General features: G+C 44.9%; 1 protein-coding gene and 1 long non-coding RNA gene across 2 annotated transcripts; one reads left to right on the forward strand and one right to left on the reverse strand.

Annotated features, from left to right (window-relative positions):
* Nucleotides 1–20,815: 20,815 nt before the first annotated feature.
* Nucleotides 20,816–22,317, forward strand: LOC120969404 (uncharacterized). The gene is made up of 2 exons (XR_005763572.3): nt 20,816–21,653; nt 21,724–22,317. It is a non-coding gene; the product is annotated as an uncharacterized lncRNA (long non-coding RNA).
* Nucleotides 22,318–22,479: 162 nt separating this feature from the next.
* LOC109765555 (uncharacterized) lies at nt 22,480–25,463 on the reverse strand. Its single transcript, XM_020324338.4, has 4 exons — nt 25,280–25,463; nt 24,172–24,261; nt 23,112–23,373; nt 22,480–22,982 (listed from the first exon to the last, which is right to left on the reverse strand). The coding sequence occupies exons 1-4, from the start codon at nt 25,320–25,322 to the stop codon at nt 22,691–22,693; spliced, it is 687 nt and encodes a 228-aa protein (XP_020179927.1). The 5' UTR covers nt 25,323–25,463; the 3' UTR covers nt 22,480–22,690.
* Between the last annotated feature and the right edge of the window lie 694 nt (nt 25,464–26,157).

The raw sequence follows: 26,157 nt of genomic DNA on the forward strand, positions 1-26,157 counted from the left end.
TATTTTGAACCAAGAAGGCGTGGCCGTAGACCCAGAAAAAGTCAAGGCCATACTAGACTGGAAGCCACCCGCGAATGTTACAGATGTGCGGAGTTTCCTAGGGATGGCCGGGTATTACAGGAGATTTATTGAAGGATTCTCCACTGTGGCAAAACCTATAACACAGTTACTCAAGAAAGACAAGAAATTCGTATGGACGGAAGCATGTGAGCAGAGCTTCCAAGAACTCAAGAAAAAGCTGACAACCGCACCAGTCTTAACTGTGCCAGACATACACAAGAGTTTTGAAGTATATTGTGACGCGTCCCGAAAAGGTCTCGGATGTGTGCTAATGCAGGATGGCAAAGTTGTCGCATATGCCTCCAGACAACTGCGAAAACACGAGGAAAATTACCCAACACATGACCTGGAGCTAGCAGCAGTTATACATGCACTCAAGGAGTGGAGGCACTTTCTGTTGGGAAATCGTTGTGAAATATATACAGACCATAAGAGCCTCAAATATATTTTCACACAGCCAGAGCTGAATTTACGCCAACGACGCTGGTTGGAACTGGTCAAGGACTATGACGTCGGTATTCACTACCACCCAGGGAAAGCAAATGTAGTGGCCGATGCCCTTAGTCGAAACCCCAGCCCGGACAGTGACGGTCAGCAAAACTTGAGGCCTGAGTTTCAGCGAGAGTTCACTCGGCTCAACATGATGTTAGCCTCTGAGGGCACCATATCGAACCTGGAGATACAACCCACCCTAGTGGAACAAATCAAGAAGGCTCAACAGGGACATCCCAGTATCGAAGGCATAAAGAAGAAAATGAACCGTAGTAAGACTTCAGAATTCGTCACGGACAGTGAAGGAACATTATGGTACCGGGACAGACTTTGCGTACCTAACATTGAGGAACTCAAGCAACAGATCTTGAAGGAGAGCCACACCGCTCCATACTCGATACATCCTGGAGGAACCAAAATGTACAAGGACATTCAGGAAAGATTTTGGTGGCACGGTATGAAAAGAGATATAGCCACATTCGTTGCTTGTTGCGATTCATGTCAGCGCATCAAGGCCGAGCACCAAAAGCCAGCAGGGCTACTCCAGCCTAACAGGATACCGGAGTGGAAATGGGATGAAATCGGAATGGACTTCATTGTCGGATTACCCCGATCACAGCGTGGAAATGACGCCATATGGGTCATCACAGACCGACTAACCAAGGTTGCTCACTTCATTCCCGTGAAGACTACCTACTCCACACAAAGACTAGCAAAACTCTATCTCTCCCGTATAGTTTGCTTGCACGGAGTCCCAAAGACTATAATATCAGACCGAGGCACCCAATTCGTCTCCAAATTTTGGGATCACCTACAACAAGCTCTGGGCACGCAACTAGCTTTCAGTACAGCATACCACCCTCAGACAGATGGACAAACAGAACGTGTAAACCAAATCCTAGAGGATATGCTAAGAGCCTGTGTGCTCACCTATGGATCCAGTTGGGAAGAGAGTTTGCCGTATGCCGAATTTGCGTACAACAACAGTTACCAAACCAGTTTGCAAATGGCACCCTTTGAAGCATTGTACGGACGGAGGTGTCGTACCCCATTGAATTGGTCAGAAACAGGTGACAGCCGTATCTTCGGCCCAGATATGCTTAAGGAGGCCGAGGAAAAAGTTAAACAAATCAGGGACAGACTCAAGACAGCACAGAGCCGACAAAAGAGCTACTATGATCAGAAGCATCGTGAGGTCAGCTTTGAACCTGGTGATTCCGTATACCTCCGAGTATCTCCTATGAGGGGTCTGCAACGGTTCAAAATTAAGGGGAAGCTAGCCCCAAGATTTATTGGACCATTTTGTGTGAAGGCACGAAGAGGCACGGTAGCCTACCAGCTAGACCTACCCAAGGAGCTGTCAGACGTCCATGACGTATTCCACGTCTCGCAGTTGAGGAAATGTGTGAGTAACCCGGAGAAACATGTACCTCATGAGGACATTGATATGCAACCAGATCTCACCTACAGAGAAAGGCCAGTAAAGATTTTAGAAGAGTCTGAACGGAGGACCCGTCAGAAAACGACAAAAAATTTCAGGGTCCAGTGGAGCAACCACACTGAGGATGAAGCCACATGGGAAAGGGAAGATTTCCTCCGAGCAGAGTATCCATATCTATTTGAGGATCAGCAGAAATCTAGAGGACGAGATTTTTCCTAAGGGGGTAGGTGTTGTGACACCCAAGTTTTTATTTGGATTTTTCAAAAGATTTTATTTGACTTGAAGGGGGTGATTTAAAAATTTTCTTCAAGAGAACTCTCACTCTCAAATATTTTCCTTATGGCAAAAATTTTATTTGAATTCACCCAAGATCCTCCTTTGGTCTTGGAGGTTCTTGCTTTTCATTGGACTCAAGACAAAATGTTTTTCATTTGAGAAAATAACCTTTGAAATATTTTTGGGAATGCACTATGGCTTTTGGAAAGTACTTTGCCACTTTCAACTATTCCTTCTTGCCATGGCATAAGTGCAAATCCTCTCTCCTAACCCTTTCCTCACCTTGGATCATGATTTGCATCAAATCCAGCAAGTTGAACCTCCCCATGTATTTATTTCCATTCAAATTCCATTCAAATATTTTTCTGCCTTCTATTCTACCTCTTGGAGATTTACAAAGGAACTCCTTTTTCTGTTTTGACTTTTACCACCAAACTTCTTTCCCCTCCTAGTCCTTTGAACCCTCAACCTAGAACCATGAAGATCCACTGGTATCCAGTTCAAAAATTTCAAACTACATCAGCTGCAAGTTTGGACCAGATTTGCCAAATTTGGTGAAATTCATTCAAAACTTTCTCCAAAAATTCCAAGTAAATTCATGCAGCCCCTGGGTGCTTTGAGTGATCATCTCACCAAGTTACAGCTCCAGAAAAATTTATCTTTTTACCAAAGCCTACTGTCGAACACCTGCAATGCTTGGTCACTGTCAAGTTTCAGTTAACTTCAGAGTTCAGTCAGTGCTTACTGTCGTTTTCTTCAGAGCCGGGCATCGATCTCGCCAGTACCCTCGCGTCGCCTTGCTCCTCGTCCTCGCCCACTTTTTCCTGCACCGCACGAGTGCCTGGCATCTTGCGGGCGTCGGCGACGAGCAGCAGAAGGTGCGCCGCCCCGTGACCGACGCCGGCGGCGGCTTTGCGGACGCCAGCGGGAGACACGGCGCCGCCAACTCCACCCAGCGCCGCCCAAACCACCGGAGCCCGCCGCGTGGCCGTCCACTCCCCCGAATGCGCTGCCGCTCTCGTCGTGAACCCCAGGGCGCGGAGCGCGCTCTTTGCCGCCGTTGAGCCCGTGCGGTCACCTCCCCGTGGGCAGACGCCACTACGCCAGCTCCAGCTCCGTTTAGCTGCAAAACGAGTCCCGTAACATCCACTGATGCTGCTCGACCGCTCAAACCCTCTGCCAACCCACTGCTCCGCCGTAATCGCTCGCCGGAGATTCTCCGTTCACGGCCACCCCGTCGATCTGCCTATAAATAGAGGCCCCGAGCTTCAACTCGAGCACCCACCAGCCCTACACTTCCCCTAGAGCACGCCCAGCCACTGGAAGAGCCGCGAGGGGTCTCCTTCCTCGACTCCGGCCGCCGCGATCCGCCACGGGATCCAGCCCGATTCGCCCCCGTGTGTGCTCCACAGCCCCCATTCTCTTGCCAGTAGCTTCTCCTTGCATCACCCGTTCTGACCCGCGCCTCAATTCGTACTTTGCATCCCTCCACCGGAGTTCCCCAACCTCACCCGAACCGCCGTCCGCCGGAGATAGTGTCGCCGTCGACGTGGTGCTCCCCGTTGGACGAGTCCACCACCCACCGACGCGGAAGAAGACACTGAAGCTCTTGGTACCCTCCGTTTCTCCTAACTCGCCGTGGTTCGATGCCGGCGTCCATCGCCGTCTTCGGGCGCCGGCGAACTTACAAACCTGACATGCGGGCCCCGCGTGTCAGCCTCTGTTTTATTTCCCCGAACCGTTTTCTGTTGGCGCCTTCGGGCAAAGTACGTCTTCTCTCTTGCGCTTGCGCATTTCCAAACAAACCGTTTTCTGTTTTCTCAGTTAAAACCCTGGAACTTTTCTGTTTCATTACAGATAAGTCCCTGGACAGAAACCTTTATAACTTTTTAATGAAAAGGTATTTTTGAGTGATTCTTTTTCTGTCAATCTCCAAATTTTGTCTAGTTTTTTATGGGATTTATTTGAAAAATATTTGGCAAAGTTTCTGTGCATGTGTTGGTTTTCACGTTAGTACCCCGTTTCGTGATTGCTGTAGGTTCCGGGAGAGGGGGCGGAGCCGCGAACTTCGCCGAGCTAGACTCCGACTTCTCCGAACCAGGCAAGCATGTTTGAACATTTGATATGGCAGATGTTTTGCATGTTCATGTGAAAGTTTGTGCGTGGCATGTGAGTGTCGATAAATACCTCGTTGCTTGTAAGGCAACGACCCGGTTGTTCCGAAGTTGCGATGACCTCTGATGAGAGGTGGCCTAATCATGTAGTGACATGAAGGGCAGCAAGGTGGTACTGTTGTAGCATGCCAGCCTTGCTCATCCGACTTTCTTCGACGTTAACGTGGTTGGAGCCACGTTATCGATCTTTTCCCGCATGTTCCAAAGTTGCGATGACCTCTGATGAGAGGTGACCTAATCATGTGGTGACATGAAGGGCAGCAAGGTGGTACTGTTGTAGCATGCCAGCCTTGTGTCATCCGACTTTTCCGACGTTAACATGGTTGGAGCCGTGTTATCGTCCCTTCCCCTTTCCGTGCTACCACATGTCTCATTGCCAGGATACGGTTTAGTAAGTTGGTAACCTCTTTCCGTGTACACACCAAACAGAGAGGCCGGGATGATGGTACCTTGGCCCAGGATTAAAGCCAGTCATTCGGTCAGGGGGCATGGGTGTTTCCGGTTGGGACCGAGAGGGGGGGCACCCCCTTATAGCGCGCGTATAGAAATTTGATCCCATGCTACGCGAGGTTGTAGCCTCCCCGACTCAGGGTTTTTCCTGAATGTTGCCGAGGGTGATTCCTGGCTTCGGATGGTTAAATTGGGTGTGTACTGGTTAGACGTGTTCCTTCCAGAACACCGTAGACGGAACTAGTCCCCGTGACTACCGAAATCCGTTGGCTGTGGTTAAGTACAAACTCTGCAGAGTCAATTCTTTCCAAATCATCGTATCCATGATCAGTAATGTAGACTTTATATCCAAATCTATCCGTGTGAAAACTTGCCCCCGGTGATCAAGCTCAAGTGGTAAATTCAATTTCATTGTTATTCCTGTGGATGGACTAACATTATATTTGTCTCGTGCTTGTGATAAATTATATTCCCGAACTATTGTATTGTTGTGTTACAATATAAGCCCTTTATGTGACGTCGCACAGACGTCCGACTGTGGCGTGTACTCGTTTCTCACTTTAAATATAAGCCCTTTATGCGATGTCGCTCAGACGTCCGACTGTGGCATGCACTGTCTTTACTTTCTGTTATAAGCCCTTTATGTGGTGTCGCCCCGACGCCCGACTGTGGCATTATTATTCTGCATTTTCCGCTCGAGGAGTCTTTCAGACACTCGTTTGGCACCTGTATTATTATTCCGCATTTTCCGCTCGAGGAGTCTTTCAGACACTCGTTTGGCACCTGTATTATTATTCCGCATTTTCCGCTCGAGGAGTCTTTCAGACACTCGTTTGGCACCTGTATTATTATTCCGCATTTTCCTCTCGAGGAGTCTTTCAGACACTCGTTTGGCACCAGTATTACTATTCTGCAGTTTCCGCTCGAGGCATCATTCAGACCCTCGCTTGGCACCCAGTATTTATTATCTCTATGTCTGATCGCACTGGTTAACTTATTCATGTGTTTCATGTTTGCATTTGTTATACCCTATGTCCGAACTGTCTTGCGAGTACTTTCATAGTACTCACCTGGCTTGTTGATTTGGCCAGATGTTGACGAAGGCGATTTCTTGGATGAAGAGTTTGATAGCGCGTCCGACGCCTAGAGGAGTCCCAGTCAGTCCTGCGCGATCCCGGATATTGGTCACTTGTATCGTTTACGCTTCCGCCACCCGCAATAAGTATTCTCGAGCCTCACTCCGACGCTCGAAGAGTTGTAGTATTCTGGAATCATGTCACTCGCTTCGCGATGATATTTCCACCACCGTTATTATCGTGAGTTAGAAGTTTGCCACCCTATCCGCCGTATTGTTTTATCGGCGTGCATGTAATAAATTGTTGGGCAGTCTCTGCTCAACTTTGTATTATATTTAGTACTCCTGGTATTTTTCTTCTGTGACCAATGTATTGTCTATCAGTGAGAAGGAATTCTTCCTCGCTGGTCCGTAACAGGGATTGGTTTCTCAATAATTATTTTATTGAAAAACCAGTCGTGACACCCACCCCCCTGGGGTGCGCCCCTGTGCCTCGTGGACTTCCCGTGGGGCCCCCTGACTTGTTCTCGACGCCAACCTCTCCTATAAATGCCCATACCTCCAGAAAATAATCTAGATCAGAAGTTCCTCCGCCGCAAGCCTCTGTAGCCACGAGAAATCAATCTAGGCCCTCTCTCGCACCCTGCCGGAGGGGGCCATCATCACCAGAGGCCATGGAGGAGGATCCCGGAGGGGCCATCATCGCCATGAAGGCCAAGGACCAGAGGGAGAACCTCTCCCCATCTAGGGGGAGGCCATGGAGGAGGAAGCACAAGGGGGAGAACCTCTTCTCCTCTCTCTCGGTGGCGCCGGAGTGCCATCGGGAGGGGAATCATCGCCACGGTGATCGTCTTCATCAACATCACCATCATCATCACCATCCTCGTCTCTTTTACACGGTCCACTCCCCCGCACCCCGCTGTAATCCCTACTTGAACATGGTGCTTTATGCCACATATTATGATCCAATTATGTGTTTCCATCCTATGATGTTTTGAGTAGATATCCTTTGTCTTTGGGTTGATTGATGATCTAGATTGGTATGAGTTGTATGTTTTATTTTGGTGTTGTCCTATTCTGCCCTCCGTGTCGCGCAAGCGTGAGGGATTCCCGTTGTAGGGTGTTGCAATACGTTCATGATTCGCTTATGGTGGGTTGCTTGAGTGACAGAAGCATAAACCCGAGTAAGGGGGTTGTTGCGTATGGGATAAAGGGGACTTGATGCTTTAATGCTATGGTTGGGTTTTACCTTAATGATCTTTAGTAGTTGCGGATGCTTGCTAGAATTCCAATCATAAGTGCATATGATCCCAGAAGAGAAAGTATGTTAGCTTATGCCTCTCCCTCATATGAAATTGCAATAGTGATTACCGGTCTTGTTAACAATTGCCTAGGATAATTCCGCACATCGACCCATCATTATTCCACACTCGCTATTTATAATATTTAGTAATATATTCTAACTTTGTGATAATAGCACTTAATTTTATGTTTTAGCTCTCCGATATCATGCAAAGTTATCCTCTTCATACCCACAACGTAGTTTTATTTCTTGTTTCTAGTTGGAAGCAAACGTTCGGTGTACGTAGAGTCGTATCAGTGGCAGATAGGACTTGAGAGAATATTGATCTTACCTTTAGCTCCTTGTGGGTTCGACACTCCATACTTATCACTTCCACCATTGGGAATTGCTACGATGATTCCCTGCACTTGGGGATTATCGGGCGACGCGGTGAGCGAACCAAGGCGGAGGACGATGGTGAGGCCTCAGACGGGAACGAACAGGAGCTAGGGAAGATGCACAGAGTTTTAGGGTGTGATATGGCCACGATGCATCCAGCGCAGCACAGCCAGCCATGGGAGGCGGGAGCAAGCGGTCCCGCCGGCGCTGGTTTGGCTTTGGCAGCTGGAGAAAGAATAGATTGAAGAAAGACGATAGACATTGAATGTCAATCCAATGGTCAAGGTTGGTACAATCATTTGTTGACTAAGCCGACACCACGTAGCATACTTCTATTTCTCTATCTACTCTTATAAAAACCGATTTGGTGATGATGGTGTGCCTGCCATCCTGCAATATAGACCGTTCGATCTATATCTGACGGATAGAAAGCAAACTATGGCAATTTGGCAAAAAGATACCCGCACCCCTCTCCACATTTGCAGATATGGCCTTCCCTCATTCATCTTTGTCTCCCACAAGATAAACAACTCGTATAAATGCATCTTGATGTTCCGTGCAACGCATGGGCCTCTTGATAGTAGGAAGAAAAGAAAAATTGGGCTCGTTCGCCAGATAACATTCTCGAAACTGCCATTGTTTGATCCTGCGTGGCAACTAAAACTGCCAGGAAAATGTGTTCATTTGCCGTCCTCCTCCCAGGGAATGTTCGCCACATAACATTCTCGAAAATCAAAGTCTTAAGAAGGTGTAAAGAAAAAACTAGTGTACCAGTAAAGAGACGTTGCTGAGTTTTAGAAAAAAGAGAGATGTGCTCCTGTAGCTAGTTTGAATCCAAACCTAGACTATGACTATATATAGTGCTATGCTACTTTGCAAGTAATGAAACTGACATATCCAATGTTCGCTTCTCCTCTACTCTAATTACTCTGCCTAGCATCAGAAGCTCCGGCCGCAACAACCATGTCCGTTGGCGGCTCGTCCACCTGCTCTTCAGCAGGCAACAGCCAGATTTGAGCCAAGTCGCCACCCGTACTATCGCCTGTGGGTCTCATCACACCCCCTCCGGCATACTCACGCAGCCGGTTACTCATCGCAACCTGCTACCGTTGGTGTGGTGCCACTGCTGCAAATCACGCAAAGCCATCCATCGCGTCTCAACTACAATCCTCAACCCTGGCCGAGTCTTCTACAAATGCCTGAATCATGGGGTAATGATATGTTTAAGTGTTGTTCGCCTGCTTTCAGTTGTTGATTTTTTAATAGTTTGGTTGATTATCTTCCACTTTGATTCGTGCAGAAAAGGGAAGATTCGTCTGATTTATATTTCTGGGAAGTTGCTGATGTGGGGGAATGGAAGTATGCTCATTATTTGGTTAGCCGAGGATTCCCAATACCAGCAGGTTCGGGTGTTGGACAAGTAACTGAAGGAACGACAGAAGAGGAAGATGCAGTTTTGAAAGCACAAGTGCTCCCTGGGTGATTTTGGTAATTAATGCCAACATATCTCTTGCTGGACTAATATTTTCATCTAGTATATTTCAGAAACTTCAACAAAGGCGTGGCATGGACAAGAGGATGTGGAACCCCTTCTAGATGCTAAGGACAGAAGATTGGCAAAAGCTCAAGACTCTTCATTTCTATTTTAGTGATCCAAGATCACATTGAGTCCATAGGAAAGCCAATACTATTAAAAGGGGATGAGGTGTTTCTTAATGGTCTACTTGCTCAAAGTGCTTAGTGATATGCTCCAAATCCCTCAACCACTTTCTCATATCCAAATATGTCCAAAACCTAAAGTCAAACTCGGCCCCACCGATTTGATTCATCTGGCGCCACCGAGTTCACTTGACATAGCCATTGCCAGAAACCCTAATCAGTTCGGTCTCACAGTTGGGATCTCGGTCTCACCGAGATGGGCTTGCAAACTCTCTCTTGCCTGTTGCAATTATTTCGGTCTCACCGAGATATGCAGTCAGTTCCACCGAGTTTGCTTGACCAACTCTCTGTTTGCTTATTACCAAAATCGGTCTCACCGAGTTTGTGTAATCGGTCAAACCGAGTTAAGGTTTTACCCTAACCCTAGCACATTGGTCCCACCGAGTTGATCATGTTGGTTCCACCGAAAATCCTAACGTTCACATTTTGAACTGAATCGGTCTCACCGAGTTCACACATTCGGTTTGACCGAGTTGGCTCTTTTGTGTGTAATGGTTAGATTTTGTGTGGAGGCTATATATACCCCTCCACCCTCCTCTCCATAAGTGAGAGAGCCATCAGAACGTGCCTACACTTCCAGCATTCATTTTCTGAGAGAGAACCACCTACTCATCTGTTGAGACCAAGACATTCCAATCCAACCACAAAAATCTTGATCTCTAGCCTTCCCCAAGTTGCTTTCCACTCAAATCATCTTTCCACCATAGCCAAATCTGTGAGAGAGAGTTGAGTGTTGGGGAGACTATCATTTGAAGCACAAGAGAAAGGAGTTCATCATCAACACACCATCTATTACCTTTTGGAGAGTGGTGTCTCCTAGATTGGTTAGGTGTCACTTGGGACCCTCCGTCAAGATTGTGGAGTTGAACCAAGGAGTTTGTAGGGGCAAGGAGATCGCCTACTTCGTGAAGATCTACCCTAGTGAGGCAAGTCCTTCGTGGGCGATGGCCATGGTGGGATAGGCAAGGTTGCTTCTTTGTGGACCCTTCGTGGGTGGAGCCCTCCGTGGACTCGCGCAACCGTTACCCTTCGTGGGTTGAAGTCTCCACCAACGTGGATGTACGATAGCACCACCTATCGGAACCACGCCAAAAATCTCCGTGTCTCCAATTGCGTTTGCACACTCCAATACCATCCCTTTACTTTCTTGCAACTTGCATGCTTTAGTTCCCGCTGCTCATATACTCTTGCCATGCTTGCTTGAAATGTATTGTGAATGTTTAAACTTTTGCTAAAACTCCACCTTAACTTGAAGAATTTAAGAACTGCTACTTTTCTTTGTTGAGGGTCTAATCACCCCCCTCTAGACACCTCTTCTCGATCCTTTCAATTTGTATCAGAGCATTGGTCTCCATTGCTTTGGTTTAATCACCATTGGAGGAAGATGGATGAGTCTACGATGGGGAGTTTTAGACATAGAGTGCCTATGCTTGATGGAGAGTTCTTTAATGCTTGGAAAAATGAGATGCTTGACATTTTCAATGAATATCATTTGAACAAGTACATTACTAGCCCGTGTGCGCCCCTTGTTGACTCCTTGCATCCTACCCCTGATGAGTCTCTCGACATGATCCGCAATCTTAGAACTATCAATCTTATCATTAGAGGATTGCCTAGAAATTTGATTGTTTGCTTGCCTACTCTTGAATGTGCTTACACCATATGGAGATTTCTTGAGGAACGGTTCCCAAACTATTCCTTGAAAAATCTAGATGTGATTCTTCAAAAGTCCATTGCTTTAAATAAAATGAATCCTAAAGATCCTAAGTTTGGTGATTGTTTATTTGAGCTTCGTTACCTTATGCGTGCCAAAGGAGATGTTGGAATCATTAATGAATCACTCTCTCTAGGTGATGGTCAATCACAAGATGATGTTGAACATGGATACTATGATGAGGATGATGATAGTGACTTTGATCTCGATGAGTCTATGAGACACTTTGGTCTTATGGCAAACCTTCGCAGCTACATGGCTGGAGGAAAGGAATGGGTTCTTGATTGTGGATGTACCGATCACATGACCGTAGACAAGGATATGTTTCGTGAGCTTGCTGAAAATGATGGCCCTCGAAAATATGTCACTTTTGGTGATAACTCAAAGGGTAAGGTGGTTGGCCTTGGTAAGGTGGCCATCTCACATGACAGCTCCATCCAAAATGTTATGCTCGTTGAATCTCTTGGCTATAATTTACTTTCCATATCTAGACTAGCTGACTTCGGTTTCAATGTCCTATTTACTGAAGTAGATTGCCAAGTGTTTCGAAGAGATAATCATAATATGGTCTTTACCGGTATACATAGAGGTGATCTATACATTGTTGACTTCACTAAAAAGGCTCAACCTAGAGCTTGCTTAATTGCTAAATCTTCTAAAGGTTGGTTGTGGCATAGAAGGTTAGGTCATGTGGGCATGCGAAATCTTGATAAGCTTATTAAAGGTGATCATATCCTTGGAGTTAAAGATGTTATATTTGACAAGGATAGATTGTGCAGTGCTTGTCAAGCAGGAAAATAGGTTGGAGGAAGCCACCCCGTGAAGAACATCATGACCACGAGAAGACCGCTCGAGCTGCTTCATATGGATCTTTTTGGTCCATACGCCTATAAAAGTCTCGGTGGTAACTCGTTCGGTTTAGTCATTGTCGATGACTTTTCAAGATTTACATGGGTGTTCTTTCTTGATGATAAATCAAAGGTCCAAAAGATCTTCAAGAACTTCGCTAAGAAGGCCCAAAATCAATTTGAAGTGAAGATCAAGAAGGTTCGCAGCGACAATGGAACGGAGTTCAAGAATGCAAATGTGGACACCTTTCTTGACGAAGAAGGGATTTCACATGAGTTCTCGGCTACGTACACGCCTCAACAAAATGGAGTTGTTGAGAGGAAGAACCGGACTCTTATTGAGATGGCGAGAACGATGCTTGATGAGTACAAGACGCCAAAACACTTTTGGGCGGAAGCGGTTGAGACAGCTTGTCATGCAACAAATCGTCTATATATTCACAAGCTACTCGGCAAGACGGCATACGAGCTTCTCACCGGTAACAAACCCCAAGTTGGATACTTTCGAGTATTCGGCTCAAAGTGCTATATTCTTGATGAGAAACGTCGTTCTAAATTCTCTCCTAAATCTCATGAGGGTTTCCTACTCGGTTATGGCTCAAACTCTCACACTTACCGTGTCTACAACAATTTCACCCGAAAGGTTGAAGAGACAGTATATGTGAAGTTTGATGAATCTAACGGCTCGCAAGTAGAGCAATTGCCAATTGATGTAGGAGACAAGGACCCTTCGGAAGCAATCCAAGGCTTGTCTATTGGCAAGATTCAATCAATGGAGGTGAAGGAGAGTACCTCGTGCGTCCAAGTGGAAGCTTCTACCTCATGACAAGGTGAACCACGAGTTGACTCGGAGGCATCCACAAGTGGGACACGCCAAGATGAAGAAAACGAGGATGTACACCAAGATGAACCTCATCAACCTCCTTCACCACCTCCACAAGAGAACAACAACACCAACAACGAAGAAGGCCAAGAGGATGAACAAGATGATGAAGAAGATGTTCCACCCCGACCCAAACAAAAGCTCTCACGTGTTAGAGCAAGAGTTTCAAGAGACCATCCCGTCGAACAAATCTTTGATGATATCCAAACCGGGAGAATTACGCGCTCTAAAACTCGTTTGGCTAATTTTTGTGAACATTATTCATTCATCTCTAGTATTGAACCTATGAAGGTTGAAGAAGCACTTGATGATCCGGATTGGGTGAACGCCATGCACGAAGAGCTACACAACTTCGAGAGGAACCAAGTGTGGACCTTGGTAGAAAAGCCGGACAACAACCAAAATGTCATTGGTACCAAATGGGTGTTTTGGAATAAGCAAGATGAAGATGGAAAAGTTGTACGCAACAAGGCCCGTCTCATCGCTCAAGGCTACACTCAAGTCGAAGGTATGGACTATGGTCAGACATATGCCCCCGTTGCTAGACTTGAGTCCATAAGCATCTTACTTGCTTATGCAATTCACCATGACATTACTTTGTATCAAATGGACATTAAAAGTGCTTTTATAAATGGTGAAATTGAGGAGGAAGTTTATGTTGAACAACCTCCCGGCTTTGTTAATCCTAAGAAACCCGATCATGTTTACAAACTTCACAAAGCTCTTTATGGTCTTAAACAAGCTCCTAGAGCGTGGTATAAATGCTTGACCAAGTTCCTTATTGAAAAAGGCTTTGAGATTGGAAAATTTTATTCTACTCTTTTTACTAAAAGGGTTAATGGTGAATTATTTGTGTGCCAAATTTATGTGGATGATATCATATTTGGTTCGACTAACCCTCATTTTAGTGAAAAGTTTGGAAGGCTAATGTCGGAGAAGTTTGAGATGTCTATGATGAGTGAACTCAAGTTCTTTCTTGGTTTGCAAATCAAACTAAGGAGGGTACCTTTGTTTCCCAAACAAAGTATACCAAGGACTTATTCAAGAAGTTCAACATGCAAGAAAGCAAAGGTATGAAAACACCCATGCCTACTAGTGGACATCTTGACTTGACAAAGGATGGCAAACTGGTTGACCAAAAGGTCTATCATTCTATGATTGGTTCATTGTTATATCTATGTGCCTCCCGTCTCGATATTATGCTAAGTGTGTGCATGTGTGCACGATATCAAGTGCCCCCTAAGGAATGTCATCTTAAGGCTATGAAAAGGATAGTGAGATACTTAATTCATACACCAAACTTTGGCATTTGGTATCCAAAGATGTCTTCTTTTGATCTTGTTGGCTACTACGATTCGGACTATGCCGGTGACAAGGTTGATAGAAAGCCCACTTCAGGTACTTGTCAATTTCTTGGTAGATCTCTTGTGTCTTGGTCCTCCAAGAAACAAAACTCGGTATCCTTATCCACCGCCGAAGCGGAATACATTGCTGCCGGTTCTTGTTGTGCTCAATTACTTTGGATGACCCAAACTCTTAAAGATTATGGGATATATGTGAAACATGTTCCATTGCTTTGTGATAATGAAAGTGCTATTAAGATTGCTCACAATCCCGTGCAACATTCTCGAACTAAGCATATTGAAGTTCGTCATCATTTCATTCGAGATCATGTTGCTAAAGGAGACATTGATCTTAAGCATGTTCGTGCCGATAAGAAACTGGCAGATATATTCACCAAACCGCTTGATGAGAAAGTATGTTGCCGTTTGAGAGGTGAATTGAACATCATTGATGCCTCAAACTTGGAGTAGAAACTCCATTTGGATGCATGCAAGGCATGAGCCTTTGACTAATCCTTGATATTTCTCTTATGATGATGATCATATGTCATGGATCTATACTTGTACCCTTGCATGTCATCTAACCCTTGTAGGTACTTGGATGAACCCCAATCTATGAGATTGCAACTCACTCACATCTTGAGCAATCTCTACATCACCAAGTCTCTACAATATGGTGGTTGAAGTCAAGGAAGCATGAATCCTTTCAACATATCCTTTGACAATTTCTATATATTAAATTTCAATTGGTATCAAATTTCATGATTGTCATTTTGGATACACAAGTGCTCTTCCTTGCAAGACTAACCCATGTAGGTAGATGAACTCAAACTACAAGTGGTGCTCCCAACTCTTGATGAGCTACATCAACCTTGAGCATCCTAAACACGTTCAACTACATGATCAAGATCAACACCACCACCTAAGGTATGTTATTCCATCTTAGAGAAGCTTTATCCCAAGTCATGGGTCAAAGCAGCTCAACAAGATGTGAATACATCAAAATGCTTAAACGAAAAATGGTAACCCCATTTTGAGCTTAAACGATGAGTATGACCTATGATCAAGTGTTCTCACTTGACTCCTCAATCAATATACTCTAACATAGGTTACTTTGTCGCCGACCCTTTCTAGATGAAGTTCTCTAGCATGTCTTTGTGTTCTTGCATTTGTGTCTAGCATGTTTGTTTCCCTTTTCACTTCGTCTAGATATTTTCATTTCTTTGTCTGTTATGTTCTGCAGTCCCTGCATCTAATTCATTGCAAATCTTTTAGTTAATTCCCTGCAAATCCTTGTGAGATCTTATTTGCTAAGTGAGCTGAGATGACAAAATATGTCCTCTGTATTGAACTCGGTCTCACCGATTTCTGCCTCTCGGCAAGACCGAACTACAATGCTACATTGTAAATTGTTCATTGGTTCAACCGACAAGGACAAACCCGGTCTGACCGATATGCATCATCTATGACACTGCCAACTCGGTACCACCGATGAAAATAACTCGGCGCTACCAATTTCACTACTGAGAAAGCATTTTGCCATTGCCATTGTCATTTCCTTTCCAGCTCCGCTCGATGATTCTTGTCCTCTACTAGCATCTTAAATTACATGTTGCTTTGTAATGTGACTCAAGGACCAAACCTACTTGACTCATGCTCCAGAAGATCCCTTCTTGGAAATTGATGTCAAAGGGGGAGAGAGAGAGAGAGCACATCAAAGCTTATCACATAAGAGAGAGAAAGCACATCTTAGCTTCTCCAGATGCTTATCAACCATAGAGGAGAGAAGTCACATGTCTTTAAGAGGGGAAAGACATGTTAAGTAAGTAATGGTTTTGTTGCCTTGTCCTGATTTTCTTTTCCCTGTCTTCTCCCATTATCCAATATCAGATTCAGGGGGAGAATGAGCTCATCCCTAAGGGAAGAAAATCTTTGGAATTCCTTGCATATCTTTCTTATTTGGGGACATGTCTATATCCAAATAAAGTACTAAGTACTCACTCACTACATTTCATCCCAATCTTGGTCCTTTTGTGGTTTTCTCAACTTGCTTTGTTTAATAGGTGTTCTTGTGTTATCTAACCTTGTTTTCTCAAGTTCACCTCCTCCAAAGCCAGCTCAAGACCACAAGGTAAGTATATGCATCACACTCATGTGCATGATGATCTCTTGCTGATGTACATATTGTTTGCAAGAAGGACTCATGAACATGAAGGTACGTTTCCTATATTTAACATCATTTGCTCTTATGCATATAACCAAGATACATGTAACTCATTGCTTGCTCTGACATGTGTTACATGTCTTTCCCAAGCTTTACTTGTTATTCTTCATATCTTTATCTAAGGCTTTGATGTATGTTGTCATCAATTACCAAAAAGGGGGAGATTGAAAGCACAAGTGCTCCCTGGGTGATTTTGGTAATTAATGCCAACATATCTCTTGCTGGACTAATATTTTCATCTAGTATATTTCAGAAACTTCAACAAAGGCGTGGCATGGACAAGAGGATGTGGAACCCCTTCTAGATGCTAAGGACAGAAGATTGGCAAAAGCTCAAGACTCTTCATTTCTATTTTAGTGATCCAAGATCACATTGAGTCCATAGGAAAGCCAATACTATTAAAAGGGGATGAGGTGTTGCTTAATGGTCTACTTGCTCAAAGTGCTTAGTGATATGCTCCAAATCCCTCAACCACTTTCTCATATCCAAATATGTCCAAAACCTAAAGTCAAACTCGGCCCCACCGATTTGATTCATCTGGCGCCACCGAGTTCACTTGACATAGCCATTGCCAGAAACCCTAATCAGTTCGGTCTCACAGTTGGGATCTCGGTCTCACCGAGATGGGCTTGCAAACTCTCTCTTGCCTGTTGCAATTATTTCGGTCTCACCGAGATATGCAGTCGGTTCCACCGAGTTTGCTTGACCAACTCTCTGTTTGCTTATTACCAAAATCGGTCTCACTGAGTTTGTGTAATCGGTCAAACCGAGTTAAGGTTTTACCCTAACCCTAGCACATCGGTCCCACCGAGTTGATCATGTTGGTTCCACCGAAAATCCTAACGTTCACATTTTGAACTGAATCGGTCTCACCGAGTTCACACATTCGGTCTGACCGAGTTGGCTCTTTTGTGTGTAATGGTTAGATTTTGTGTGGAGGCTATATATACCCCTCCACCCTCCTCTCCATAAGTGAGAGAGCCATCAGAACGTGCCTACACTTCCAGCATTCATTTTCTGAGAGAGAACCACCTACTCATCTGTTGAGACCAAGACATTCCAATCCAACCACAAAAATCTTGATCTCTAGCCTTCCCCAAGTTGCTTTCCACTCAAATCATCTTTCCACCATAGCCAAATCTGTGAGAGAGAGTTGAGTGTTGGGGAGACTATCATTTGAAGCACAAGAGAAAGGAGTTCATCATCAACACACCATCTATTACCTTTTGGAGAGTGGTGTCTCCTAGATTGGTTAGGTGTCACTTGGGAGCCTCCATCAAGATTGTGGAGTTGAACCAAGGAGTTTGTAAGGGCAAGGAGGTCGCCTACTTCGTGAAGATCTACCCTAGTGAGGCAATTCCTTCATGGGCGATGGCCATAGTGGGATAGACAAGGTTGCTTCTTTGTGGACCCTTCGTGGGTGGAGCCCTCCGTGGACTCGCGCAACCGTTACCCTTCGTGGGTTGAAGTCTCCACCAACGTGGATGTATGATAGCACCATCTATCGGAACCACGCCAAAAATCTCCGTGTCTCCAATTGCGTTTGCACACTCCAATCACATCCCTTTACTTTGTTGCAACTTGCATGCTTTACTTCCCGCTGCTCATATACTCTTGCCATGCTTGCTTGAAATGTATTGTGAATGTTTAAACTTGTGCTAAAACTTCACATTAACTTGAAGAATTTAAGAACTGCTACTTTTCTTTGTTGAGGGTCTAATCACCCCCCCCCCCCTCTAGACACCTCTTCTTGATCCTTTCAAGTTCATCTGATCATGGGCAAGCAACAGCTGCTGAACGGCCTTGACAACAATGAGGAGATGAAAGAGCTTCTGAAGATAATGAGCAGATCGTTGTGCTCCGTAGGATGATTGTCTCTTTATTTGCAGTGTATGTAGCACTCGTGATGTATTCAGTGGCTATGACATGAGCATTTTACAGAAACTAGTAATGAATGAAACCTGTTTAGCAGGCTTGACGTAGTGTTGTGAACATCTAGTGATTTCTATTAACGAAAATCATGGGGTATCCCTTTTGCTCATAAATAAATAAATAGCAGAGTCCCTTTTGCTAATAAATAAATTAGCAGAGGCCCTGTCGGGTCAGCTTTATTCCCATTCGAAGAGGTAGAGCAAATTGCAGTCCAACAGCAAACTATGTCATCAAATACAAGTCACTGCCAAATATGAGTACAACTAAACAACAATGTCATCATGTTTTACTCGTCATACAATCAGCAAACACAAATCAACCTACATAATAAGTGATGTTTTCACGGCAAAATACTAAACAACAACTTCATCAGGTTTAAGTTGTCATAGCAAACACAATTTCACATAGTAGATAAAAAGTCGTCTTCTCACAGACAAATACGACAAAAGCAATCTAATCATCATCTGCAGCAGCGTCAACATCTTCGCCATGTGTATCAGTCTGAATCATAATTCCCCCAAGTGTCATCTTCTTTTTCATCCTTAATGTCCTCGAACGTTGGCGTCTTATTGATCAACTCTCGTACGTCCACAGCCTGACAGGGAATCTTTTCGCCAGCGTTATTGACGTGATGGTTCTCAAAGATAGTACGGACATTTGTGGAATCTTCTACATCAGAAGCAGTGTAAGCATCATCTTATTATGCAACTTCATTAAACGAATTCCTCTGCTCAAACCTTTGCAATACTCTCCAGTCATCACTACATGCAAATGTGTCTTCCAAGAAAAATATCTGTGTTGCTTGATTTGCCAAAATAAAAGGCTCGTCAGTGTGGTACGCCGCCTTGACATTGATGGATTTGAAATAATCATCAGCTTTGGGTTTTGCGATCCTGGAAAACAGGTTGTACTAATGAGAGCATAACAGAACCACGCATCGATGAACCTCGAAACTGGAGATCTCTCACACCCCGTGGTGCACCGGTCCGGGAGCCGCAACCGCGTCGTGGTGGATGTCGCCGGCTCGTCCCAGGATGTATCCATCATCGATCTGACGTCCACCGGCGCCGTCAGGGTTCCGGGCTCTGACAAGGAAGAGTAGGGCATGGGAGATGGCAGCGCCTTGAGTCCCGTGAGCCGGCTCGTGTCCCGTGTCCTACTCTACCTCGCTGGCGACCGGACCAACACTTGGAGAACCGCAGCTAGCCGCCGGACATTGCCACGGTGGAGCCGGACGAGCTCCACTTAAGATTCGGTTTTCGTTGCATGTAATAGTATGGATTTGAGGTTTCTAATTTCAGATATCCTGTTGTGGAAAGGATTATTTGAGACGTGACCGGTCACTATCCGCGGGGCTGTAGATGCTCTTAGAATCTCTATCACGATGTCTTTCTCCATTGGAGAAGCTCATACCGCAATGCTTGAAGAACAGAAATGGGTGCATTGATCTGAAAAGAGAGAAGTGCATATTTCAACCCCGAACTCTTGCCCTAGTCTAATTTACAACCCCGAACTCCAATACCGTCTAAATTACAACCCCCAAAACCGGTCCAAATTCAACCCTTCTCTACCTATTGACCGGTTTTGACCCGTTGACTAGTGAACAGTAAATAAAAAATGGGAAAAATGAAAAAAAAATCCAAAAATAATTCCTTTTTTGCACAAGGTGAACAGTAAATTCAAAAAAAATAAAAAGTTGAGAAATAAAAATTCAAAAAATAATTTTGATTTTTTCACCGGCTGAACAGTAAATTCAAAAAATAATTTTGTTTTTTGCGTATTCACGAGTTACTTGCACAACAAAATCAAAATTATTTTTTGAAATTTTATTTCTCAACTTCTTACTTTTTTTTTGAATTTACTGTTCACCTTGTGCAAAAAAGAAATTATTTTTGGATTTTTTTTCAATTTTTTATTTACGGTTCACTAGTCAATGGGTCAAAACCGGTCAACAGATAGAGAAGGGTTGAATTCTGACCGGTTTTGAGAGTTGGGAGTTGTAATTTAGACAGTATTGGAGTTCGGGATTGTAAATTAGACTAGGGCAAGAGTTTGAAGTTGAAATATGCACTTCTCTCATCTGAAAACTGTTGTTAGTTTTGCTACTGGGAATCATGGCTTTCTCAGGAAATTAGAACGCAGCGATGATCATTGTCTCGTACCCATGAAGTCATGCAGCTAGGTATATTTATTTATTCTTTTGGATGGACGTGTTTCCCAGACAGATTTTGTAAAAAAAAAAGGCTGTCATGTAAAAATAGCCCATAACAAGATCAAAAAAATTAAAATAACCCACAACACCACTTAACACTGAAGGTATATAGATACGATTAATGTTGGATCATTAGAATATGGGAAACGTTCCTGGCCGGGGCACTGGCCAAACCGTTGCGCCGGTCACGCGCGGTTCGTTCGATTGCAGCAGATCGTCTGGCCCGTGTGCGGCCTTATCTACTGACCCCACCGCTTTTTAATCTACTGACCCGAGCTGCTCCTCTTCCTTATCCTCTCGCATTCCCAGCCACACAACCATTCTTCCCCCGCGTCCTCTCCCTCCCGTGGTCTACCTCCAAATAAACAGCTCGCCGGCAGCGGAAGAGGTGTGTGGCGAGCGAGCGATCCCGGAGGAGCACAAACGAAGAAGCAGAGGTGCGTAGAGGACGACTGTCGGCGAGCGGAGGTATGGTGCTTCCAGCTATAGCGGCAGCCTGTGGATGCTGGCAAGAGCTACAACCATGGCGGCCAGGTGCTGGAATCCGCACAAATTTTTGCTTCAATCGGCGTTCTGTTTTTTGCTGAAACTAGCGCTGTTCTGTATGTTTTTGCTACCACCGTTTTGTATTTTGCTGGAACCAGCGTCGTTTTTTGCTACCACCGCGTTTTTGATTTGCTGGAACCAGCCCTCGACTTTGCATCTTTGCTACCACCATGGTGGCCAGATGCTGGAACCCGCACAAATTTTTGCTTCCATCGGCGTTTTGGTTTTACTGAAACTAGCGTCGTCTTTTGTATTTTTTGCTACCACCCTTTTGTATTTTGCTGGAACCAGCGTCGATTTTTGCTACCATCGCCTTTTTGATTTGCTGGAACCAGCCCTCAACTTTGCATCTTTGCTACCACCGGTGTTCTGGTTTGCTGGAACAAGCTTCAATTTTTGCTACCACCAGGGTTCGGTTTGTTGGGACGCCGTCTAATTTCCCAAAAATTTGCTACTATCGTTTTTTGGTTTGCTAGAACCAGCCCCAATTTTTGCTACAACTGCCGTTTGCTGCGAGACCACGGAGTCGTCGCCATTTGTTTCTACAGGAGGGCGAGGGAGGGGGATGGGCATCACCGGCGAGGTAAAGTGATTTTTCGCTGGAACTGTCTTAATTTTTTGCTACGACCCATGATTTATTTTGTAGTGACCAGCAAATTAAGGGCGAGGTACGGCGCGAGCTCGACGACGGGGTGCTGCGGCCATCTCCACCAGGGTTGCCATGGCCGGTAAGCACGGTCGCCCAAGGATGCGGCGGCGAGCGTGGGTTGCCGGTGAACACGATGCCAAGAACGAGCGTGGGGCAGCCAAGGATGCATCGGTGAGAGCGTGTTGCCGGCGAGCATGAGGCCAAGGATGAGCGCGGGCGGCCCAAGGATGCGTCGGCGAGAGCGGGTTGCCGGCGAGCATGAGGCCGAGGACGAGCGCGGGCGGCGCAAGTGGAAGGCGAGCGCGGCGCTGGGGAAACTGCACGAGACGGTTAAATACAGAGACCTGCGCGAGGGCGAGATGCGTCAGGAGGGAGATAATGTCTGGGGCAAATCGTTTTCTTTTTCTATATATCCAACGGCCAGGGCTAGTGGCATCTGGCGGCTAGGGTGCGACCGACCGAAACTTTCGGCCGGCGCGCCGGCGCCCAGTATTGCCCTTAGAATATTTATGCCCCAGCTACAACGCAGGGTAATTAACAAATGAAAAAAAAATGCTTGCAAGATGTTTGAGTCAATGAAAAAATTGCTTTCCGAATATAATGTCAAATACTTAGAAAGAGGCCCTAGAAAATTTATTTGATTCAAAGGGTCTTTCATTTTTGCTGCACCCGGGGCAGAACTTCTCTAACTGATTGAACAAGTAACCAATGGAATTATAAAATTCGCGCCGACTAAAATTCATCAGACATGATTTCAGTCTTCGTCATGAAACACCATCTTTTCAATCTTCAACAAGCACAACGAAGTCATGCGATTCCATCCGTAGTTGCACATGTGTTTCTGCGAAATAGGGGCACGGTATAGACAGCAGAATTTCATACACTACATTATCAAGCAAGAGTAGCATCCAAGTCATGAAACATGCAAAGGTACAGTAGCAATACTGTTGCAGCGCTGCTAGCCTGCTACGTTAATCAGAATCATGCCTCCTCTTCTGCTTATCCTTGCGGTGGCGCTTCTCCCTGTCCTCCGAGTCGTGTCTACTCTCATACTTGTCTCGCTTCCTCTCTTTTCCCTCATAGTGCTTTTCACGCCTCCGCTCTTTTTCTCTGTCCCCTCTCCTCTCTTCGCGCCGCCTTTTCCCCTTCCTATCATCTTCAGAATCTTCCTGCTTCGTTGCAGGTGCAAAGTCAATCTGCTCAGGCTCCGTTCCAGGAGGGTCAGGACTAAGAGAGCTTGGTTCTTCCTCGTTGTGAGGAGCCCTGGAGTCATGGAGATAATATGTGCGTTAAATTAGATAAATTGGCAATAAAATATTATACTAATATATAGTACCACATTCCAAGGGAATTAAAAAAACATAAATAAATTGTTCTGGTGTGAAAACCTACTTGTATAAACCTAATCCTTGCACTTGTGCTGCTTCAGCATGGCCGGCTCCCAAATCCTCTGCGGTAGATCCCCTCTTTATTAGCTCAGCATATTCATGCTTATCTAAACGATTGCCTTTTGGTCGACTGCTACGCTTGGGAGCTAAGCCAAGTGCCTCACGCATGGCCTGTTCCTCCTCCTCTTTCACTCTCCTAATTTCTTCCTTCATAGCGTCTTCTGAGTCAGATTGCTTATCCCTTGTATACCACAACAAGTCCTTCCCTGGCAGAGATAGCCAGAGTGTCAATACTATTATAAAGCAGAAAATTTGCGCAGTCAATTACAAGACTAAAGAAATCCATGCAAGATGCATTGCCATTTCAGCCTACTTTAAGTGCAAGCCCAACCGTAAGACACAATCAGGAACTTGCTGCTATCAAAAGGCAGTTAGGCCAATGCTAGTGTTCATATTTTACCACCGCAAGAGCATAATAAATGGTAAAAGAAAAAAAACATGTTATTATGCAACTGGCACACCATACCTATGAACTAGAAGGTTGAACTGTGTAATTGCTCAACCTAATTGTATCCAGAATGTATCCAATCCATAGAGATGATCTAGCAGATAGCAGGTTTTTTTTCAGAGATACGAGTAGCACAGTAGGTATGCAGACTGACTTTTTTACATTATGCCAGATCCTATAATCTAGTTGATCATAGTGCACTAATAAACTTGCCTCACTAAAACATAATACTGAAATTGTAAAAAGACATAATAACAACTCAGACAGTCAGCAATGATTTGATTAGCAACTTCAGGACATGAGTTGCTAGAGCAATGTGATTCTTTGAGATTATTATAACTAGTGTGCCCTTTGCTAGAAGAATACGTAGTTACACACACATCAAATAGGGAGCTCATCGCATATTAAAGTAGTTCACAAGTGCGAACAGGGTTCAGCAGGAAATTATACCAAGAAACATGAGGTTTTGAATCAAATTCACGAAACTAGGAAAGGGCAGTGACATAAGAAATCCGTAGTGCAAGAAAGGGGAGGGGAGGGGGGGAGGGGCGCTTACCTTTCTGCCATCTACCAACAGGAGCCTTAACACTATGACCAAGGTAATTCTCCCGGTGCTTGTCAACCTTCACATCATCCCATTTGAATTCTGTGAGAATAAATAAGACAAGATACTGAGTATTGAGCTATCGATCTCCATTTTATGTCACAATATAATAACAAAGTTATAATGATAAGTATAATAGAAGGCTAGAAAATGGAAATATCAGTGACAATAAGTCAATAACTAATGATCGAATACACGTCTGAGTTGTGATCTGGACTTTTAGGTTCACATTTTGTACTTTGGGTTTTTAAGAAGAAAAAAACAGTTTTTGTGATGCACTGCGGAATAGTAGAGGCATGGCATTAAAACTGTATTTCAACCGTTTCATTTAAATAGGCAAGCAAGGTACAACTAGTTCCTAATATGTGAAGTAAAAACATAATACCACTAGGCTATATACTGCTATAACTGTTCCAGAACACAGGCAGAAGCGCGGATGTAATTGTAACTAGAATCTAATTATTTTGGTAAATTATTCTTACTGTTGATTAGCAGGGACTTTGCCCATTCCAGTGATGCAACTAACATCTAAAAAGGATATAGAAATATAATGAACATAAGTCAATGTCTTCATTCTTGCGTTGTCCACCAGCTTGAAGAATAAACACTGGTTCGCTTAGATGGATGCTGATGCCAGAATAGTGAAATACTACTATGTGACATCATGTCTAATCCTGGAAAATGAGGTCCTAAATGATAAAGGGGGGCGGGGGGGGGGGGGGGGGGGGGGGGTGTTCCAGCGTAAGTTTTGGTAATTTAGCATGGTAAAAGTATCCCCCTCTCTATTGTTTCAACGTGGTCCTTGTAGGTCCTACGACTACGTGTCTACATCGTGACCCTCCTAAATTAACACAGTAGCACAAAATAACCCAATCCCTTGGCAATTCCCATCTCCCCAACGAAATATCGAGCGGAACCAACAGCCCAGAGCAGGCCCGCGAACGCAGGGTAGGAGAACAGGTCGTTTGGGGATCACCGGTACAACAGATCGCCAGAAACCCTAACGGTCGCTGCAGAACCGCGTCGTCAGAGAAAGTTAACATGAAATTAGGGGACTTACGATCTCGCCCGCCGCGGACGCCGCCTCTCGTGGGATGGTACATCTCGACGACGATAAGAGCGACAGAGGGGGAGGGGGGGATGAGGAGGATTCGGGGGTTCCAGGAGGAAGACGACTGCGAGAGGTCGGCTCGGGTGGTCAGATGCAGCCGTTATATGGGCTGGGCCGAGGCCGACTATAGACGGTTTTGCCAGCAGACATCCAATTAGGCAGCAGAAAACAACCTTAGAGCAACTCCAATGCGCTGCTGGCATGCTATTTTGAAAAGATTTTTATGTCAAGGTTTGATAATTGAATTGGTGATGGTTATACAGCAAAATTCTGGACTGATAATTGGTTACCACAAAATACTACAATGAGACCAATTGTATGTCTCTCGACTAACCCTCTTGTTGGTAAGTGAGCTCAAGGACAACACTAACGCTACACTAATGAGCGAGGTTTTGGACCTAAACTTTTTGGATTCAGATATAAGAACTATTTTGAGCATCTCTATATGCACCCGGCGGATGGATGATTTTTAGGCTTGGAACTTTGAAAAGAACGATAATTTCTTTGTGGGCTCAGCTTATCGCATGCTAGCTGATACAAAAAGGCAGCGAGGAGATTGGTTAGAAGGTATATGAGGAGGATTCGGGGGTTCCAGGAGGAAGACGACGGCGAGAGGTCGGCTCGGGTGGTCAGATGCAGCCGTTATATGGGCTGGGCCGAGGCCGACTATAGACGGTTTTGCCAGCGGACATCCAATTAGGCAGCAGAAAACAATCTTAGAGCAACTCCAACGCACCCCTGGCATTGCTATTTTGAAAAGACTTTTATGTCAAGGCTTGATAAGCGAATTGGTGATGGTTATACAGCAAAATTCTAGACTGATAATT

The sequence above is a fragment of the Aegilops tauschii genome, chromosome 7 (assembly GCF_002575655.3).
Source record: "Aegilops tauschii subsp. strangulata cultivar AL8/78 chromosome 7, Aet v6.0, whole genome shotgun sequence".
Lineage (NCBI taxonomy): Eukaryota > Viridiplantae > Streptophyta > Magnoliopsida > Poales > Poaceae > Aegilops > Aegilops tauschii.

Excerpts from the sequence above, each read along its gene's own strand:
- LOC109765555 (XM_020324338.4), bottom strand. The coding sequence starts at position 25,322 with ATGTACCATCCCACGAGAGGCGGCGTCCGCGGCGGGCGAGATC. Across the intron at positions 24,262-25,279 it reads CGTCCGCGGCGGGCGAGATC|AATTCAAATGGGATGATGTG; the intron begins GTAAGTCCCCTA and ends TTATTCTCACAG. Across the intron at positions 23,374-24,171 it reads TGTTGGTAGATGGCAGAAAG|GGAAGGACTTGTTGTGGTAT; the intron begins GTAAGCGCCCCT and ends TATCTCTGCCAG.